Below are 16,776 nucleotides of genomic sequence, written 5' to 3' on the forward strand. Positions count from 1 at the left end.
GGTGATGACAAATAAAATGAGGGGAATTAAATAAAAGTGTGATAGCAGATGGGAGGGGATCCATAAGTAATTCAATTAAATTAAAACATAAAAAAAATGCCATAGAGTCAAAATAAAAAGTTTGATGAAAAAAAAAATCATTTAAATATTATAAATTATATAAATAATACAAATGTTATTAAATATTACATATATATGAGCAGAGAACAGGAAAAAGAAGGAAAAATTTAGAAAGAGGGGAAAGAATAGGTTTGTGGTTAGGCAACACTAATGTAACTAAAATCTAGGCTGATCTTTTCTACTGAACCAAAGAGGACGAGGGGGGAACTGTGTAGTACCATACACTGTACCTCTGCAGTCGGCATGAGTGAGAAGGACAGGCAAATAGTGTTAAAATCAGATGATAAGAAATGCTTAAAACACCTAAAGAATAACTACATCATTGATCACTCATTGGTGTGGTGTGGTGTGATTGGTCAGTCAGGTGGTTTCAAACACTGATCGGCTCTCGTGACTCACCGGACACTACTGTTTCTGCGGTGATGTGTGGCAGGCATGGGCTGGGGTGAACCAGACGCATCGAGGAAAACCGTTTCTGGATTCAGGTCCACTTCTGTAGGACTAACCATTATCTTAGCAGCTGACAGTAAAGCTGTCTTCCCTTTATTATAGTTTTCCAAAACCTGCAGGATATAGAGGAAAAGAGAAACACAAGGCAGTTAAATTTTTTTTTAAATACACATGAATAAATGAATGAATAGACAGAAACAAGCAGGTCTCACAGCCTACTTGAAATTGTGAAAAATCGTATTTATGTATTATATGATATCAAGATGAAATAAATGCACCTCAAAACATTTTTATAAGGTAAAGCGCAATTTTAAGATACAAATTTTTTTTTATCACATACAATGTTAACTACAGATTATTGAAGCATAAATTTATTTTAACAAAACTAATCAAAATAAATACTTTGTAAACATACTAGGAAGATTGAATGCTTTTGATATTCAATTAAAATTATTTTCATATTTTTTGACACCAAGTGTAACTGAGCCATCAAGCGTAACACTTTACATAAGAATATTTCTTAATTTTAAACACAATTACAGAGTGACATAAAATGATCGGTATTATGTGCATGGTTGACACAAATCCAGCAGGACAATCAAGAAGGACAAAGTTGAGTGGAACAACAAAGGTAGAAGTCCAACACCCACAAAATAATAATGCGTATTTCTTTATTAATGTGTGTAAACATGAGTATGTATAGAGTTAGAGACAATAATCAGTAAATTAGAGACAAATATAAGTAAATGGATATAATGAAATGCAATGGAAGAAACTGTGTAAATAATGATGTACATGTAGCATGCAAAAAAAAAAAATAATAATAATAATAAAAAAATACAACCTGCATACTACAAACAATAACAAAATAATTGCACAAAACCATTTACTTAAAATAAAAGCAACTGAATACATTTTAGTAATAATAATATAAAAAAGCATCTCAAATGAACGGTAAATTACATGTTAGCTCAAATGATTAGTGAGTAAAAATTGATTTTTAATCCAATGGTCCATTTAGCACATTTTCTGCAGACATTCACAGATTCTTCTCCAATATTACAGCCAAAAAAATAAATAAAAATAAAATGAAATGATATGATGAGATTTTTATCCTGGTCATACATGTTGGAACAACATTAGGGTGAGTAAATGATGACACAATGTTCACTGTTCCTTTAAATGTGCCCTCTGAGGCAGAACTACCACCACCAACAAGCAGGGTAAACAAACACTGATGCCCACCGCAAGAAGCACCACAGGCCTAAATTAATCCACCTCCAAGAGTAATGCACCAAACGTAAAAGACCAGGTGACAAACTCAAGGCGCACACAGAGGGACAAAAGCTGCAATCAAAATCCTGCTGCAAACTGCTAAAGCATAAACCAGAGATCAAAACAGGAAGTTAAGAAGAACTGACAGAGAGACCAGGAACCTGCAGAAAGGAAGAGAATGACACCACAGATGCCCAAAGCTCGAGCTGATGGATATTTCCGGCAGCGACGAACAGAGATTATGAGCTGCAAAGGAAGAAAGCACATGCATTTGGTTGTACTGTACATTGTGTGACATACACTGCCATTCAAAACTTTGGGGTTGGTCAGATTTTTACGATTTGGAATAACTCTATTATGTTCACCCATTTCACCATAAAAAAAAGAAAAATACAGTAAAAGTATTACAATTTACATTTTCCTTCAATAATAATTCTAATAGGCCAATATGATTCTCAAGAAATATTTTTTTTATTATCAATGTTGAAAACAGTCGTTCTGCTTAATATTGATGCGGAAACTGATGCTTTTTCGTGATTCTTTGATGAATATTAAGTAAAGAACATGATATTTTTTAGAAATATAATTTGTTTAACTTGATAAATATCTTGTTGAATAAAAGTATTACGTTTATGTGTATATATGTGTGTATGTGTGTGTGTGACCCAGGACAACAAAACCAGTCTTAAGTCTCTGGGGTATATTTGTAACTATAGCCAAAAAAACATTGTAGGGGTCAAAATTATAGATTTTTCTTTTATGCCAAAAATCATTAGGATATTAAGTAAAGATTATGTTCCATGAAGATATATATTTTTTTACAACAGTAAATGTATTAAACCTTAATTTTTGATTAGTAATATGCATTGCTAAGAGATTCATTTGCACAATTTTAAGGTGATTTTCTCAATATTTTTATATTTTTTTCATCCTCAGATTCCAGATTTTCAAACAGTTGTATCTCTGCCAAATATTGTCTGATCCTAATAAACCATACATCAATGGAAAGCTTATTTAGTCAGCTTTTCATTTATAAATCTAAATTTAGAGAACCTGAAAACAGAGACTGGTTTTGTGGTCCAGGGTCACACACACACACACACACACACACACACACACATATATAACTGACTTTTGATCTGTAGTGTATATCAGAGGCTTGAGATGTAACATGTGGCACTAAAAGTGGTCTCTTCAGATCGAGCAGTCAAGGAACTCAATCTAGACTGAGGAGAAGTTAAAGGTGTGTTATCAAAAACGTCAGATTCTGCAGAACCGTTCTCCGCTGAGAGATCAGCTGATGTGCTTTTAGACATTAGTCCGGTTGAGGAGATCTCTGAAACGTCTGGATCTATGCTGGTTTTCAACAGAGATGGGGAATCTGATGTGTTTGGAAATGGAGTGATACTTTGGGAAGTTGTCTGCTGGAATTGAGTTGGGGACTCATCTGTCACTTTGGAAGATATAGAGCCTTTAAAGGCAATGATTGAGTCTTGGACAGATGAGGGCATTTCTAATGTAGAGGTTAATGTAATGTTCAACTGGCCAGTGTTTATGGGAGCACATGCAACCGTTGGGGATTCAGACTGAGATGGATGTGTTGATGGTTGTTGAAGGACACAGAAACTGTCTCCTGGCTTTATATCTAAACTAATTGAAGATGCATCTACAGTGACAGACATAACAGGGGTGAGAGTTTCTGTGATAGTGTTCTGAGGGTCTGACTTGGAAACTGCTTGAAGACTGACAGTATTATCGAGCGATAAACCGTTCCTGTGAGTGTCTGAAGCTCGTGGCTGGACAGAAACTGTTTCACTGGGAGTCTGAGAAGTAGAGCATGTTTCTGTAACCATAAAACATTCATCTGAAGAGAGAGGTGTTAGAGAGGGATCTGGGAGTGCGTTAGGGACAGAAACACACGCTTGGATGCTAGCTCTCTGGTTTCCAAACTGTGCAGCAATCAGTTCTGAAATTAAATATGGGTTTTCCAGCACCTGTGAAGACAAACCAACACATTACCATACAACAGGCATAAGAACAAAGGAACATACTTTCAAAAGAAAACAAAACAAATTAAGAGCAGCTAGATTTGCAGCAGGACAAGTTATGCACCCAAAGTTGAATACTTTAGATTAGGGCTCTGAACAAACTCCTATCCTTAAATATGAGCAATAGTAATAGCAATAGGAAGAAGGAACAGCCATGCCAGAAATGCGTTTATGCTCGTGGAATCCTGTTGACGGCAGACAAAAACAAAAACAAAGACGTGAATGTCCAGACAGAATACACAAGATGTTGACACAGACCTGCAACACATATACCTGTCCCCTGCAGCCCAAAAGCCGTCCAAGCAACTGATTCAATGACCCCAAACCCATTCTGATAACAAAGACAGATCTGGGCACTCCAGAATCCATTGGTACTTTTTGGTAACATTTTGTGTGTGTGTTTTTCTTTTATGCCAGAAATCATTAGAATATTAAAAAAAATCATATTCCATGTAGATATTTTGTAAATTTCCTATTGTAAATATATAAAAAACTTAATTTTTAATTAGTAATATGCATGGCTTAGAATTCATTTGGACAGCTTTATAAATGCAATATTTCTGGATATTATTTCTTCTGAAATGGCTTGGTCATTTTCTCCCAATCAAAGAAACTATGATTCAAAATGTTTAAATACAGCACAAATCTAATTTATAAAAAACATTTCTAACCACACAGAGAGACTTGTTTTTTTTTGAGTGATGATGCAAATGAATCATTGTTTTGACTTTTGAATCAATTGACTGAAATGGATAGACTGAACTGAATTACAGAAATTAATCAAAATAGCCAATTCAAAATTTGTTACTAAAGTTGAATCAGATGCATTATTAAAACAGCTTTACCTTAATGGTCTCATACTCATATAAAAATCATAAGCCAAGCAAAGATTGCAAAACTAGACTAATGAGACTCAAGGAAACTTCAATACAAGCGCATCAAAATAATCCCAATATTTTTATTATGCAAAATCACTGTATTTATTTTAGAAATATTTTATATATTCTCCAGTCCTAGTGGAAAGTTTGCTATTTTATTTCATATTCTTATTGCATTTACCTTTGCTGGATCCGGTGTTACTCAGATTTGCCCAGAATGAAGATGAACATAACTTTGCATTTAGCAAGAGTTAGCCAGGAAAACATGCACAAAACACACATGCATATAAAACCACACACCTTGTTGACGCCATCCATCACCACATGGGGCATGTGTTCATTCAGCATGGCTGGAGAAATGATGACCTCATCAAAGGCCTTGTTATCCCCCCATAGAGCGGAGTAAGTGGGCTCTTCCTGACCACAACTACATAGAGCCAGAGAGAGAGAGAGATGGTATGAGGAATATCAGACTTACAGTAAAACTGCGTAGACTCTAGCCAAACTTTGACTCAGATAAATGCAGGATGTGATGCATGCAAAGTTCATTACTGGAAATGAAAGGTCCCAGTCCTCATAGCAGCACCGAATTGAATTACAAAAGCTATTTCCAAACATGTAGAAGTCCACAGAGAGACCATGTGTTATTTGTCTGCACTATTGAAACCATGATTTGAAGAGTAATTTTGAGAGGAAAAAAAACCTCTGTAACTAACAAATAAATAATTATCACCTTAGCAGCATTTGCATTTCAATAGACCTGTATTTTTTGTAGACCCCCAACTGCCATCAAAGTAAAAAAAGAAAAGAAAAAAGGTTTAATAATAAAAAAAACTTATTTGTAAAGAACAAACCTTTTATTTTTTGGGGTAAAAACACTGCACGTCTGAAAGATTTGCCCAAGAGACACACATTTTCCAAATATTGATTATACTTACTAGTAGTACTTACATTACTGTTCAAAAGTTTAAGGTAAGTCCGATTTTTTAAATACATAAATAAATAAATACTTATATTCAGCTGCATTAAATTGATCAATAATGAAACACTTGTACACAATAAACACACACACACACACAAACCCCATGAAAAGGCATCACAATGATTTTCAACATTGATAATAATAAATGTTTCTTAAGCGGCAAATCATATTAGAATGGTTTTTGAAGCATCATGTGACTCTGAAGATTGGAGGAATGATGCTGAAAATTCAGCTTTGCACCACAGGAATAAATTACAGTTTAAAATATCATCAAATAGAAAACAGTTGTTTTAAATTAAAAAAAAATATTGGACATTATTACAATTTTTATCAAATAAATGCAGCCATGGTGAGCATAAAATACTGCTTTCAAAAACTTACTGAATCTAAACTTTTGAAGAATAGTGTACATTTTTAAACTTCAAACACACTTCTGTTTATGTGCCCATTTACATCTTTTCCTACAGCTAAATTAACAAGCAGGAAATCTTAAACAAGCAGAATCTATAAAAAAAAATGTCAATATTGTACTGGGCCACTGGAGTGTACCCTATATCTGAAAAGAAGAAACCCATTTTCTTGTCCCACTAATCCATTTAATTTACTTCCTCTCTACTCACCAGATCTCAGGCGGGTGGTTGTGCACCACATGAATGACCCGTCCCGGTGGATAGAGCGGCGTGGAGGCTGACAGGGCGATGCTCAGGTCACTGGGGTGCAGCCACAGGCGGGAGTTAGAGGGGGTCACGCCCTGAGATACAGGGGCTTCCTCATCCAGGGGTAGCTCTGATTTAGGGATGCACTTTGTACCCCCAGCAATAATCCGCCACTGAAATAAACATCGAAAAAGAAACTTACAGGCTCCGTTCCAAAACCTAGTGAGCTGCCTACGCAGGCAGCATTTCAAGCATCATTTCCTGCTGAGAGCAGCTATCCAGCAAAGCAGCAGTGGGATTATGCAGAAATGCATCACATAGAGGCCAGATTTCTCACAAAGTTCCCTGAAATTAATCAGAGCCTGGCAGAACATATAAGTGAGATATAAGACGCTGTTCAGGATGCAAACCGAGTTAATCTGGCCTTCATTTCTTTCATGCATCATCTCAGATGCACGTCATTGCAGTGTTGGATTTGATAGAAATAGCAAAAAAAGTTGTTTGGTTAATGGTGAGTCATTTATATAAGCTAAACTGAGTAGGTGACTACTTTCCGGACAGCTGGTCTACTATAAGTTATGTAAGCCCTAATATGAAGTTCTGTTCAAAAGTTTATGGTCAATAAGATTTTTTTTATGTACTCTGTGCCAGCCATGATGTATATGAGCTTGTTTCTTCATCTGAACAAGTTTGGAGATATTTAGCATTACATCACCAATTGATCCTCTGCAGTGAATGGGTGCCCAAACAGTGAGTCCAAATAGCTGATAAAAACATCACAATAATTCACAAGTAATCCACAAGGCTCCAGTTTATTGGTTAATGTCTTGTGAAGTAAAAATATGAATATTTGTAAGAAACAAATTCATCATTAACATTAAAACATCACTTCTCGCCAAAATATGATTCTATAACACATGATAACGCTTCTTCCAATTTAAACAGCCCAGCCCCATTAAAATCCACCGACATGTTTGCTTAGAACAGTATTTGCTAGTAAACAGTGCTGGTCTGTGCATATTTCTCTTCTGATTCAGACAAGATGATTTTTTTACTGGAGAAAGCAACGGTGTGAAGATTGAAAAGTATAGACGGATTTTTTTTTTTTATAAACATGCAGCATTTCACTTCACAAGATGTGAACTGATCGACTGAAGTTACCTGCGGATTACTGTGGTTTTAATCAGTTCAGTGGTTCAGTGGTCACTGTGAAGGATCTCCCAAAAAAAAATTAATCCAAATCTGTTACAATGAGGAAACAAACTCTGGCCTGAGGGTGAGTACATTTTCAGAAATTGCTATTTGTTATTCTATAACTAGTAAAAAAAAAATAAAAAAAACTTGCAAAACACCATTTTTTTTTTTTTACATCTTACTGACTCCAAACCTTTGAACGGTAGTGTATTTTTTAAACTGCACGCAAATTAAAAGCTCAAAGCCACAACCTTGAGAAAAAAGTTTAATGGTCCAATTACTGAACTAGAAAAGAGACGTAAAAAAGAAAAATCAGTTTGCAGTGCAAAAAAATCCCACATCTGTGGTTATAAATAGTAACATTATTTATAATTGACTTTATTCGCCCAGAGGAAAAGGATAAGGGAAAAGCCCAATGTGATCGATATAATGAGGACAGTTAATTATGGAACACTTCAATGATAATAAATGCTCCTGCGCCATCACCCACATGCATAGACCCTCTAGAATGCTTGATTCTGTACACACTTGTACAAATGTACACATTTATTTCAGTGTACAGTCAACTGTTCATTATAGAAAACGTAAGCACTTCTTGTCAGGGCCGTGATCTTCCTAATTGTGCAAATAGAGTGATTGAAGATCATATTGTGTACAAACATGCCAGTGACTGAAGGGAATAAAGAAAATTCAAAGCAAGGTGTGTGTAAAAAAAAAAACATTTATCAAGGTATAAATGTTCTTTCCTTTATAGTGTTATTCAGTTGTGTTCCCTTAGAACTGTATCACATTATTGGAATGGAATCAATATAATAGTTCCAGTAAACAGTAACTGTTCTTTTCAACAAAACTGAACGCACACTGAGACTCTGGGAATAAGCCAGTTTAAGCAGGTCACCTTTGGTTTATCACTCTTCTGTAGGACTTCAAGTAAGTGGCGACGGAAGCCCTCAAGCTGAGAGAGGCCAATCCTGAACGAACACAACAGCAAACATTAACATGGGTCTGCTCAGACTTATAAACGCATCCGAGCACAACTGAACACTCACTTACCTGGGGACCAGATCTTTTCCCAACACGACTGAGGTGACGAACTCTTTCGAGTACTCCATTGCATCCTCACTACGAATTAAACAGAAACCGAAGCTTGTGTTCAGAATAGGTCAACATAAAAACAGTGTTCACAATCTGTTCTTCTTCTGCCACAATGTGACAGATTTCAGAGTGAAACGTGAGGTTCAACACACAATTTAATGATGACTTTATATTTAGATTCACAAAGAATATGTCAGTGTGGCAGGTAAGAGTTTTGCCATTAACCTACTGAATTAAACCAAAAACTCAGAAAACATTTTGACTCTCAACTCAAATAAAAGATTAGTGCATCCTGTGGATTTGTGCATCTATGCATGTTTTTTGGGCTAAGATTTCCCACAACAAATTGCATTACAGAGAAGAAGATCCATAGCTTGTGACGAATCCCTTTCAAATTTAGTAAAATAATCAAAATAAAATAACCAATGCCATTATGGTTTTTTAATGACGACGATGGCTTCAGAAGATTATTTTTATGATGCTTTTTTTAGAGCTTATAAATGACGATTCACTTTCCTTGAGTGGAAACCGAACTTCTAAATGTATGATTCGGAGCAGAAAGAAAATAATACAGTTTTGGAACGACATCCAATTGTAACAATAATGACAAAAAGTTGATTTTGGCACAAAACAATCCTTTAACACATCAGATCTCTTATCTAATGTCATCATGCTTCGGTGACGGCCAGACACTGTTTCTCTCTCTCTCAGAGGCGATGAGTTCTCAGCTTTCTCTATAAATGTAGTGTAAAACGGATGCCAGATCAACAATCGAGAGGTCACACTGACCTGAGCAGGCCGCCGGGAGGGGAGTAGGAATAGCAGTGCAGTGAAGGATACTGCGGCCGGAGGAGGAAGGACAGGATGGCAGCCGTACCCGCACCAAGAGAGTGACCCACAATCACCAGCCCGTAGTGCATCGTCCCTTTACCCTGAGACACACACAAACACCACGATCCGGGGCTTTTAGTGTCACATCATATCATGCAAATGTTGTCTGAAGTTGTCTAAGTTTCGTCTCGTTACTCATCTGATACTAAAATATAAACAGAGACATTTTAAGACCTGTACAAATAAAATGAATACCGTATATTCATACATAACAACCCAATACTATCTTAAAATTTTTTACTTAAACAGGCAGACATTCAGCCTTTTTTTTTTAAGTTGTTACATACAAAATTAGAGGTTGTCTGATATTAGATTTTGGTCATTTATTAATAATAGCATTTAAAGGGAGGAAAGAAAGCCTGTAGAAGGTGCAACAGTGCTGAATTTGTATTTTTAATAAGCTGTGCTGACGTATTTAATGACGTTTAATGCTGGTGTGTTGCACGCATGTAGAGAAAAACTGCTTCGTCAAAGTGAAGCTTCATATAAGTTTTAGAAAATTATATGAACACTTTTGCAGTCTGTGGGAAAATAATACAAGTAAGCTCTGTGATGTCTAAATTAATAACCATAACGTGCAGAATCATGTGTTTAAACTTACCAAATCTCTCCCAAAGGCTTGAGAGAGAATCATTTCTTGCTCTAGTTTCTTCTTTATGTATTCAGCCGAATAAACCATTCCCTAAATAAAAGATTCATGGGAATGAGTGTGCAAAGTTTTTGTGTTCAAATGTGTCAATATGCATGTGTTTTTATAGCACCTTGTGTCCGAGCCATGTGCCGTGCTGCTCTTCTACAGGCAAACGCTCAGAATCACCCGTAAGATCCGTTAAAGCGTCCTGAGAATGACAGAGAAAGACAGCAAAAGGGGAACAAATTTACAGCAAACTAGCCATTAATGCTTTATTTTACAATATTGACTGTCTCACTGTACATCATACATGGCTACTTCTCAAATAAATAAATAAATGGACATGAAGTATTGATTTGAGTCCAAGTTATTTTATTATGTGAAATGGAAGAGACCACAGAGTGATTTGAGAAACATGAAACTAGCACAGGATTGTAGCAAATCAATAGCTTAGTACTACAGTCAGATTTTTATCCTCAAAATGTGTGTTAAAGTACTTTCTTTTGTCACTGCTCAAGTATTCTGCTTATAAACAACTAGTATTTTAATTGGATGAAGATATAATTAAGCCTGACATCACGATGTTATGTGTAAAATGAGAAAGAGCTGTTAAAAGTACACGTGTGGTTGACCCACCTTAGGGGACAAAGTCCCTCTGATGCTGATCACGACTTTTTTCTTTGCATGATCGACTGCTACAAAGAAGGGCGTCTCATAAACCTGCAAATCCCATCAAAAATACATACAATAACTTGTATTAATCACACGTTTCACATTTATCACTTTAGCTACGGCTTCTCAAATTGAACTATTTTCGTCTGGCGATGACTCAGTGTTGTGAACAGACATTTATCACACAAGACATTACGCCTCAGGAGTCTGCAGGACGGGGGCTGAGGAATTAATTTAAGATGCCATACCGCATCATGGCAGGATGTGTAGACAATCTGGACCTCTTTAAGGTCTCGGTCCAGAAATTGACGTCGGATGGCAAGAACGTTACAGCCACAGCAGTTATCCTCCTCAACGGTGATGGACTGAGAGAGACGAGAACCTGAAACTGAAGAGTTACAGCTGACAAGAGAGAGAAGAAAAGAGAAGAGACACAGAAGGGAAAAAAAAGTAATTTGATTTCATTTATATGTCCTATAAAAAAATATATATTATCAATGTTAAAAAATATATAAAATGTAAATACAATAAGAATGTGATTTCTTATTGACAATAAATCACATTAACTATACATTATACTTAAAATTATATATATATATATATATTATATACACTCAATGACAATAGTCAAATATCAAATGACAAAAGTAAAATATCAATTATAAAATGAAAAAAAAACTAATATATATATATATATATATATATATATATATATATATATACATACATACATACACACACACACACACACACACACACACACACACAAACACATGTCACATTTTAATGTTTCAAATAACATTTAAAAAATAAAACGCTAAAATATAGGTGAAATAATGTTCCAGATAGATTTATGTAAAAATGAAACAACATACTTATTCTGACCTGTACTTGCAATATATAAAATAATTATTATAAGTATTTATCTCGTATTTTATTATATTTTAAATCATTAGAAAATTTTCCCAGACAAACGAGCAAAACACAGTGGTTCAAAATACGCGCACACACAATTTTTGCATGTTCTAATTTATAATAAATTACATATATATTTTATAATTATACTCATGACATGTCATGTATTATTAATTCAAAAATCAATTAATATTTGACAACAATTTAATTAATTGCCGCGCACCCCGGTAGTTAGGACTAGGCTTCAGCTTCAGTTTAATTCAGCTTTAGGTTTAATAAAGAGCTAAGTCTATCAAAAACATGACATCAGGTAACTATACCATTATAAGAGCCTCTCTTATTCGCTCTTATCTCATTTCCTACCAACTGTGTGGAACAATCATATCATATTCATACGTACGAGCAAGTGCTGACAAGTTTGCAGAGTCCACACGCTGGTTTTCTTAAAAGATATACAGGCCAGCCATACGCCGCCATGGCAAACAGCATGTAGTAACACACCTCCTTATACATGGCCATCTCAGACTGTGAACAGAAGGAGACCATCATAAATAACAAACATACATCAACACAAGCACACACATATATTGTATTCTTCAAATACCGAGTTCTTGAGGTCCAAGTATTTAGTGTTGCGAGTTACAGGTATCCCGGACAGAAAGGCTAAAACGTCATTGTTTGCCTGAAAAGAGAGAGAGAGAGAGAAAGTGTTATCATTTGGACAGTGAGGGATAATCATCCAATCAAAAGTAATGTTAAACACAAGCTAATGCACACCTGATCCAAGATGGCTGCCCTCTTGGCCCGCTGTCTCTGTCGGAGCAGGACCAAGCCAGCGATGATGTCACTCGGCACGATATCCAGATCCCGGAAAAACTCGGCGAACAAGCTGGCCACCTCAGAGTAAGCGTCCTGAGAGAGAACATCTTCTGCTGAGAATGTGTGTGTGTGTATGTGTGTGAGACGCTCTCACAGTAACTGGCATCTGTGTGTATCTGAGTTGGTGTTGGAGTCTTACGGATTGTGTATCTTTTGTTCGAGTGCAGCACATGAAGAACTTGAGTCTCCTGCTCCAGCTGCTGGCTTGACCTTCTTCTAGCCTGTGTCTGAAAGAGATAAAACCCAACTAAGCCAATATCATGAATAATAGGTCAATATATATATATACACATACCGGTATATACAGTACAGAGCAAAGGTTTGGACACACCTTCGCATTCAAAGAGTTTTCTTTATTTTCATGACTATGGAAATTGTAGAGTCAGACTGAAGGCATCAAGGGCTATTTGAGCAAGAAGGAGAGTGATGGGGTGCTGCACCAGATGACCTGGCCTCCACAGTCACCGGACCTGAACCCAATCCAGATGGTTTAGGGGTGAGCTGGACCGCAGACAGAAGGCAAAAGGGTCAACAAGTGCTAAGCATCTCTCGGGGAACTCCTTCAAGACTGTTGGAAGACCATTTCAGGTGACTACCTCTTGAAGCTCATCAAGAGAAAGCCAAGAGTGTGCAAAGCAGTAATCAAAGCAAAAGAAAAACCTACAATAGGACATATTTTCAGTTGTTTCACACTTTTTTGTTATGTATATAATTCCATATATAATTACACATGTGTTAATTCATAGTTTTGATGCCTTCAGTGTGAATCTACAATTTGAATAGTCATGAAAACTCTTTGAATGAAAGGTGTGTCCAAACTTTTGGTCTGTACTGTATAAAATACACAATTCCAGTTAATATTTAAAAATGAGATGTGCACGAGATTGCTGAAATGAAACGAAAACTTATTTTACATAATATTTACTCAATGCACTTTAAAAAAAGTAGTACACAATTCATGAATTCATAAAAAAAAAAATCAATTATAATTATAATATTAAAGTAATTTCATGTGCTTTAGTCATTTATATTCCATTTTGTATTTTAATATTTCTATTTAGCTCTTATTTATTTTATTTAAGTACTTCCACTTAAAAGAAATGCTGCTTAATCAAAATAAAACAAGTTTAAGTTCTTAATTTAAAAATGAGTTTAAGTGATTGTAGGTGCTTTTGTCATTTTTATTAGTTTTTTCTTTTTAATCGTTTTTATTTAGCTTTCATTTATTTTTTATTTAACAATTTTATATTTTTATTTTATTTTAGTACCTCAGCTTACTTTTACTTTTATTTTAAGTAAATAATAACACTGCACAAAATGTGCACTTTTAGCAATCTGTGATTGTGATAACAAAATTATGGTGTGGATTTAAATGGGGTTAAATAATCACTATACTCTTATTGGATGCATAAAGCATAATACAAAATATTTAATGAACAAAATATTTAATAAATGAACACTTAAAAGGTGGGATAATTGTAAAACTTTGCAAAAGACTGCATGAACACTGTTAAGCACTGTACCTGAGAGTGTATGTTGTGAGGTTACGCTGACGGCGGCGAGTTGCTTTCAGCTTCACAAAGGTCCGTCCGGTGGGGTCAAAGGTACACATCATGGTGAAACACAAACTGAAGATGACCAACCAATTGCACGCCACAATTCCTGTCGAAAATAAATGAATAAACCAAACAAATTTACTCATTTAAATGTACAATATACATCTTCATTTGGCGCTTATACATTCAGTTCAGCAGGAAGCACTTTACAGTAAAACTAACCAGCTGTCTCTTTGTCAGTTCGTGTCTGGTATAGACAGATGATTGGCATGGAAGTGAAGTGTGCTATTATGGGATGGGGGAGGACAATGAGCGACACTGAATCATGGTCTGCACACACATGGGAAAAGCTACACTAGGCGTATTGTTAGAAAGCGCGCGTTAAGATTCCAGGACATAAATAGCTATAAATGACTTTCAAGTTTTCAGAAATCTGCAGAGATTAACAAGCGGAGGTTTCATGAGATTTTAACAGATGCCTGGACTGCCTCATCAAGCCACACCCTCTGAAGACTATTGTTTATTTTTGTTTTTTTACTTGTTTCCGATAGTGGTGAGGCATGTTAGGGCTCACAATTTCTTAACAACATTGATAATAATAAGAGCCATTATTAATATCTGACCATCAATAAGAAAAGAGCAGCAAATCAGCGTACTAGAATGATTTCTGAAGGATCATGTGACTGAATGATGATGCAACATTAATACAGAATTCAAAACGGCTTTAAACGTGGCTCTGATCCCAGACTTATGATAAATTCGTTATGAATAATCTTGTCTTTTGGTTTGCATCCATGCAAATTAAAATAAAGAGAAAAAGATCAAGTGACTTTTATCCAAAGCAGGGAACAAAAGCATTTTGAGAAGGAGCCAACAATATTCGTTTATATACACTGCCAGGTTTATTTGACAAAGCAAGCTAGAACCTTTAGTTTAATTTAGTACATTTTATATGTGTGAAGTATTTAATTTACTTGATTCTCCAAAAACAAGCAGTTGTTGTTAAATATAAACTAGTTTATCTTTTAATAAAAAAAAAAAACAGTGATATGGGATCTATACATCATTAAGATGGTTATAAAATTACTCACAATGTCAGATTTTAAGTCATATTTCCCACCCCCTACATGTTACTTAAGGGCTTTTAATTTCAAAATCCCTTGTAGCCCTTCGGGCAGGCATTCTTCAGATTTTGGCAGCCAAAATGAATTTAAATAGCCCTAATAAAAAAAAGATATCAGCTAAACTTCACTGTGGACAAATCAGCATGATTCAAAACTTTTGTCATTCAATTTGTTTCTTCAAATAACAAGTCAAAAGTGTCAGGGTCCAACAGATCACAAAATGCACGGCTCGGATCAAATTACAGATTTTGAGTCGATTTTTGGATGAGCAAAAAAAAATTATTATTTAAAGAAGACTTCAAATACTTTGATACCACAGCAGAAACTAGTAGCATAACTAAAAAAGGTCAACTATTATAACTAAAGACAAGTGAACCATCAGTAACAAATGAAGCACAAACAAACAAATTAAAAGCATAGATAAAACATAACAAATCTACAAATAAAGTAATGTCTAACATTAGTTTTCAGGCACAGAAATGTAATAATTAAGTGTAAAATAGCATTGCCTATTGTTCACTGTATAAATGAAACAGTTAAAGCTGTGTTTTCTTGAATAACATTAATTACATAGACAGCAGCAGGTATTTATAGGCTACTGTCCCTTTAAGACTTTCTGTTTATCTTCATTCATTCAAAACACAACCAACTTATTAAGGGAATCTTTGCTGAGACAGACATTTGTAGATAATTTTGAGTGTTATTGTCTGCTCAAGCGCAAGGATACGTGAAAGAGGAATCAGTTTTGTTGTCTGAAACATGATGCTTTGAGTGTGCGCGCACAAATAACAATGCTCAAGTACCGAATTGAGTTCTTGAGTGCTTGAAATGTTAAAAACACTTACATTTTTAAATTGGCAAGACTTAGAAACACTTTCAAATGATCAACTATGTTCTGTTTCACCTTTACAAGCGAGAGAACAACGTGAAGCAAGGAAGGGATTTTATTTTACTATTCAAGATAGCCAGAGTAGTGATTTAGTATAGCCTGGTCTTACCCAGGGCGAGGTTCTTGGCAGTGATGTCGGAGCAGGGCTGGTAGTACTGCACCAACCAGGCGATGCCCACCACCGCATACACCAGCTCCACTAGCAGGATGGCTGCAGAGAGAGCAAACAATTCAAGGGATGATTTAGGACCTAACCACATGGAGTAGGAGTTTTCATCATGTTGCACTGTAAATCTGCAGTGAAACAACGCAACTCAAAAAATCTTGTTATGGTAAGCATTAGGATTATTATTGCTCATACTTTGTTCATTGATTTGGTCAAAACTCACTCAAATGGAAGCTTGTTTCCATCATGGGATAAAATTGTAAGTTTGTAACTTAAAATAATGAGACAGAAAACTCGCAATTCTAACAAGTCGATAAAACGTTGAAGTTACCTTTTTAATTTGTATTATATTGCA

The 16,776-nt window shown here is 35.4% G+C and overlaps 1 protein-coding gene across 2 annotated transcripts in view; it reads right to left on the reverse strand.

Moving 5' to 3' along the window:
- Nucleotides 1-16,776, reverse strand: part of dagla (diacylglycerol lipase, alpha) — a 35,366-nt gene that overhangs the window by 3,165 nt on the left and 15,425 nt on the right. Inside the window, exons 4-19 of one of the 2 annotated variants that reach the window (XM_052602719.1) lie at nucleotides 16,365-16,466; nucleotides 14,210-14,348; nucleotides 12,826-12,913; nucleotides 12,585-12,719; nucleotides 12,412-12,489; nucleotides 12,208-12,332; nucleotides 11,141-11,294; nucleotides 10,857-10,940; nucleotides 10,351-10,428; nucleotides 10,191-10,271; nucleotides 9,488-9,630; nucleotides 8,657-8,725; nucleotides 8,502-8,574; nucleotides 6,374-6,582; nucleotides 5,072-5,198; nucleotides 520-683 (exon numbers count right to left, since the gene is read on the reverse strand). In XM_052602719.1, the coding sequence (XP_052458679.1) occupies nucleotides 520-683; nucleotides 5,072-5,198; nucleotides 6,374-6,582; nucleotides 8,502-8,574; nucleotides 8,657-8,725; nucleotides 9,488-9,630; nucleotides 10,191-10,271; nucleotides 10,351-10,428; nucleotides 10,857-10,940; nucleotides 11,141-11,294; nucleotides 12,208-12,332; nucleotides 12,412-12,489; nucleotides 12,585-12,719; nucleotides 12,826-12,913; nucleotides 14,210-14,348; nucleotides 16,365-16,466 (1,849 nt within the window). Of the gene's footprint in view, nucleotides 1-519; nucleotides 684-730; nucleotides 3,840-5,071; nucleotides 5,199-6,373; nucleotides 6,583-8,501; nucleotides 8,575-8,656; nucleotides 8,726-9,487; nucleotides 9,631-10,190; nucleotides 10,272-10,350; nucleotides 10,429-10,856; nucleotides 10,941-11,140; nucleotides 11,295-12,207; nucleotides 12,333-12,411; nucleotides 12,490-12,584; nucleotides 12,720-12,825; nucleotides 12,914-14,209; nucleotides 14,349-16,364; nucleotides 16,467-16,776 lie in introns of those variants that run through there. The other variant, XM_052602720.1, reaches the window with a different exon arrangement.

This window comes from Carassius gibelio, chromosome A7 (assembly GCF_023724105.1).
Source record: "Carassius gibelio isolate Cgi1373 ecotype wild population from Czech Republic chromosome A7, carGib1.2-hapl.c, whole genome shotgun sequence".
NCBI lineage: Eukaryota > Metazoa > Chordata > Actinopteri > Cypriniformes > Cyprinidae > Carassius > Carassius gibelio.